Raw genomic sequence first — 4792 nt, 5'->3', positions numbered from 1 at the left:
GAGGGGTTTGGGGCTCCCCCCGAGGGGTTTGGGGGTGTCCCGAGGGGATTAGGGGCTCCCCTGAGGGATCTGGGGGTGTCCCGAGGGGTTTGAGGGTGTCCCGAGGGGCTTGGGGGCACCCCTGAGGGGATTTGGGGGTGTTCTCAGGGGGATTGGGGGTGTCCCGAGGGCATTGGGGGTGTCCCAAGGGGTTTGGGGACATTCCTGAGGGCTTTGGGGGCACCCCTGAGGGGTTTGGGGGTGTCCCGAGGGGTTTGGGGCCCCCCAGGGGTTTTGGGCCCCCCAGGGTTTGGGGCCCCCCCAGGGTTTTGGGGCCCCCCAGGGTTTGGGGAGCACTCACGGTCGGGTCCATCTTGCTGATGGTTTCCTGCAGCATCTGAACGTCCTTGACATCGAAACATTTCTGCAGCTCCTGCGGGCGGGGTCAGCGTGCTGGGGGACGGGGGACGGGGGGATTGAACACCCAAACCCACAAAACCCAAACCCCCACAGCACCCAAAAACCCAGGATTTACCCCAAAACCCTCTCAGAGCAGGGAAACACAGGACCCCCAAAACACCCTGACCCCACAACACCCAAACCCCCAAAACACCCAAACCCTCAGGATTTACCCCCAAACCCTCTCAGAGCAGGGAAACACCTGCAGGACCCCCCAGAAGACCCCAAACCGGGGGGGTTCCACCCCAAACTCACGGCGGGCAGGGACTTGTAGACGTCGACGGGGTCAAGGCAACCCAAAACACCCAAAAACTCAGGATTTACCCCCAAACCCTCTCAGAGCAGGAAAACACCTGCAGGACCCCCAAAACACCCTGAACCCAAAACACCCAAACCCTCAGGATTTACCCCAAACCCTCTGAGAGCAGGGAAACGCCTGCAGGACCCCCAAAACACCCTGAACCCACAACACCCAAAACCCCACAGCACCCAAACCCTGAGGATTTACCCCAAAACCCTCTCAGAGCAGGAAAACGCCTGCAGGACCCCCCAAAAGCCCCCAAACCGGGGGTTCCACCCCAAACTCACGGCGGGCAGGGACTCGTAGACGTCGACGGGGTCGAGCCCGCCGGGCCCCAGGCGCTTCTGGCGCTCCTCCTCCTCGTACTCGCGCAGCGCCTTCTCCAGCCGCGCCCGCGCCCGGCCCCGCACGCGCTCCTTGAACGCCTCCAGCTCCTCCGTGAAGCCCTCCAGGTACTGCTGGTCTGCGGTCTGGGGGTGGAGCAGGGGGCACCCCCAAATTCGGGCCAAACTGACCTCAAATTCGGGCCAAACCCACCCAAAATCCAGCCCGAATCCGGCCTGAATTCACCCCGAATCCAGCCTGAATACATCCTGAATTCACCCCAAATCCAGCCCAAATTCACCCTGAATTCACCCAAATCCACCCTGAATTCACCCAAATTCACCCCGAATCCACCCAAATTCACCTCGAATCCACCCAAATTCACCCTGAATCCACCTTGAATTCACCCCAAATCCACCCCGAATCCACCCAAATTCATGCCAAATCGACCCCAAATCCAACCCAAATTCACCTTGAATTCACCCCAAATCCAGCCCAAATTCACCCTGAATCCAAATTCACCCCAAATCTAGGCTAAATCCAGCCCAAATCGACCCCAAATCCAGCCCAAATTCACCCTAAATCAACCCCAAACCCCCCTCAAATCAACCCCAAACCCCCCCAAATCCAGGCCAAATCTATCCCAAATCCACCCCGAATCCAGCCCCAATTTACCCAGAAAATGCACCCTAAACTCACCCCAAATCCAGCCAAAATCTAGTCCAAATTCACCCCAAATCTACCTCAAATTCATCCCTAATGCACCCCAAATCTACCTTAAACCCCCAATTCCACCTCGAACCCCCAATTCCACCCCCTGAGCCCCCCTTTTCCACCCCCTCCCCTGCTCAAACCTCACGAAAGGGAAATCCACCCAAATTCATGCCAAATCGACCCCAAATCCAACCCAAATTCACCTTGAATTCACCCCAAATCCAGCCCAAATTCACCCTGAATCCAAATTCACCCCAAATCTAGGCTAAATCCAGCCCAAATCGACCCCAAATCCAGCCCAAATTCACCCTAAATCAACCCCAAACCCCCCTCAAATCAACCCCAAACCCCCCCAAATCCAGGCCAAATCTATCCCAAATCCACCCCGAATCCAGCCCAAATTTACCCAGAAAATGCACCCTAAACTCACCCCAAATCCAGCCAAAATCTAGCCCAAATTCACCCCAAATCTACCACAAATTCATCCCTAATCCACCCCAAATCTACCTTAAGCCCCCAATTCCACCTCGAACCCCCAAATCCACCCCCTGAGCCCCCCTTTTCCACCCCCTCCCCTGCTCAAACCTCACGAAAGGGAAAAAATTTTGAGGCTGAACCCGTGGGAATTGGGGAGCAGCGGGCCCCAGGGAGGGATTTTGGGGGCCCAGAGGGGATTTTTACCTTAATTTTGGTGAAAAACTGCCGGAAGCAAGCCCGGGGATCCACCTTGAGGCTCTTGGCCAGCTCCAGGATGAACTGCATGACGATGGTCTGGTGGGCCACCTGCTCCATCAGCGCGTGTTTCTGGGGGAAAAGGGGTCAAAATCCCAAAATTTCCCAAAATCCCCCCGCCACCAAACCCCTGCTGGGTGGGGAAAGAGGAGACTGGGGCCAGGGAATCCCTGCAGGGCTTTAGGGTGAGACTGGCTGGGGTTTTAGGGTCTTCAGAAGCTTTTTGATCCCAAATTAATCCCAAATTCTCTGATTTTGGGGGTTCCTTGTCCCAGGAACGCCCTGGAGCTGCAGGAGAGGAGCCTGGATTCCAAAAAAAGGGGTGGGTGCTTTTAAAGGAAGACTTTAAGGATCTGTTCCCATCTCTCCTGCTTTAAAATTCCCAAAATCTCTCATTTTTTTGGCAGGAAAAAACAGGATGAAATCCAGAGAGGTGAGAAGCAGGCAGCTCCAGCCCGGAAAGGGGGGGCTTACCCCAATTCCAGCCCCCTCCTCACCTCCTCCACCTCCAGGTCGATGCACCAGATGACCAGGTAGTTGGCTGTCTCCTCGCACACCAGGTGAGGGTTGTCTGACAGGTACTTCTGGCTGTCATCCCAGCGCCTCAGCATCCCTGCAGCAGGGAATGGGGGGGTCCCTGTGCTCAGGGGGGGACCCTGAGCCCCCGGGGACAGAGCCTGAACCCCCCAGGAACCCTGAACCCCCCAGGAACAAACCCTGAACCCCCAGGGACTGACCCTGAACCCCCAGGGACAGAGCCTGAACCCCCAGGAACCCTGAACCCCTTCAGAACAAACCCTGAGCCCCCAGGGACAGAGCCTGAACCCCTTCAGAACAAACTCTGAACCTCCCAGGAACCCTGAACCCCCTGAGAACAAACCCTGAACCCCCCAGAACAGACCCTGAACCCCCAAGGAACAGAGCGAGAGTCCCCCAGGGACTGACCCTGAGCCCCCGGGGACAGAGCCTGAACCCCCTCAGGACAGACCCTGAACCCCCAGGGACAGAGCCTGAACCCCCGGGGACAGAGCCTGAACTCCCAGGAACCCTGAGCCTCCAGGGACAAACCCTGAGCCCCCGGGGACAGAGCCTGAACCCCCCAGGGACCCTGAACCCCCCAGGAACCCTGAGCCCCCGGGGACAGAGCCTGAACCCCCAGGGACAGAGCCTGAACCCCCCAGGAACCCTAAGCCTCCAGGGACAGAGCCTGAACCCCCCAGGAACAAACCCTGAACCCCTTCAGAACAGACCCTGAACCCCTTCAGAACAAACCCTGAGCCCCCAGGAACCCTGAACCTCCTGAGAACAAACCCTGAACCCCCCAGAACAGACCCTGAAGCCCCAAGGAACAAACTGTGAACCCCCCAGGGACAGAGCCTGAACCCCCCCGGAACAAACCCTGAGCCCCCCAGGGACAAACCATGAACCCCTCAGAAACAGACCCTGAACCCCCCAGGAACAGGCTGGGCAGGAGGGCGAGCCCCCCACTCTGAAATTTAACTAAACCCCCCCTAAACTCTGCTGCTGCAGGGGAAAAAAAAAAAGTGAAAACCACAGAAAATCCTTGATTTTCCAGCAAAGTGAGAGGATTCCGAGCTGCCCCCAGCACAGGGGGGGCTCCTGGGCTCGGAGAACCCCAAAAAGCTGCTCCCAGCTCAGGGGGGGGACTCCCAGGAACCCCAAAAAGCTGCTCCCAGCACGGGGGGGGGCTCCCAGGCTCAGAGAACCCCAAAAAGCTGCCCCCAGCACGGGGGGGGCTCCCAGGCTCAGAGAACCCCAAAAAGCTGCCCCCTGAAGCCCCCAGCCCCTCACCAAAGTGTTTGATCTGCTTCTCGTATCTCTCCACGAAGCTTTTGTGCTTCTTCTCCTTCTGCTCCTCCGTCTCCTCCTTCTCCTCGGGCTTCACGTTGAAAACACTCTGGGGGGAGCACAGCTCCAAAGCCCACCTTGCTGAAGCCGTCCTTGCTGAGCGTGTCCACGTTCCAGGGCATGTTCTTCTCCTTCTTCCTCAGCTCCTCCAGCCTGCTCTCCCAGCTCTTCTCCTCGCTCCTCAGCTGCTGGGCCTCGGCCTGCAGCCTCTGCAGCTCGCCCTGCCCGCCCTGGGGCTCGGCCAGCTGCAGCTCCCTCAGCCTCTGCTGGCACTCGGCCAGCCGGCGCCGGCACTCGCGGCAGCCCTTCTCCAGCTCCTCCTTCTCCTTCTGGAACTGCTCCATGCGCTCCACGCGCGCCTGCGCGGCCGGGGGGGCTTGTTGAGCACGGGGGGGGTAAAGGGGGTCTGTGCAG

At 58.7% G+C, this 4792-nt stretch overlaps 1 protein-coding gene across 1 annotated transcript in view; it reads right to left on the bottom strand.

The window, feature by feature from the left end:
* Nucleotides 1-14: 14 nt before the first annotated feature.
* The window catches only part of CDC37 (cell division cycle 37, HSP90 cochaperone), a gene marked incomplete at its 3' end in the record, with an annotated part of 8291 nt that continues 3513 nt past the window's right edge, over nt 15-4792 (bottom strand). The window contains exons 4-7 of the mRNA XM_041415254.1: nt 3007-3122; nt 2459-2581; nt 1027-1209; nt 15-412 (exon numbers count right to left, since the gene is read on the bottom strand). Coding sequence (XP_041271188.1) covers nt 15-412; nt 1027-1209; nt 2459-2581; nt 3007-3122 — 820 coding nt within the window. The remainder of the gene's footprint in view (nt 413-1026; nt 1210-2458; nt 2582-3006; nt 3123-4792) is intronic.

The sequence above is a fragment of the Onychostruthus taczanowskii genome, unplaced genomic scaffold, assembly GCF_017590055.1.
Source record: "Onychostruthus taczanowskii isolate IOZ18803 unplaced genomic scaffold, ASM1759005v1 scaffold494, whole genome shotgun sequence".
In the NCBI taxonomy this organism is placed as follows: domain Eukaryota; kingdom Metazoa; phylum Chordata; class Aves; order Passeriformes; family Passeridae; genus Onychostruthus; species Onychostruthus taczanowskii.
Note: the sequence above shows the minus strand (reverse complement) of the source record. Positions and strands in the feature narration are given on the sequence as shown.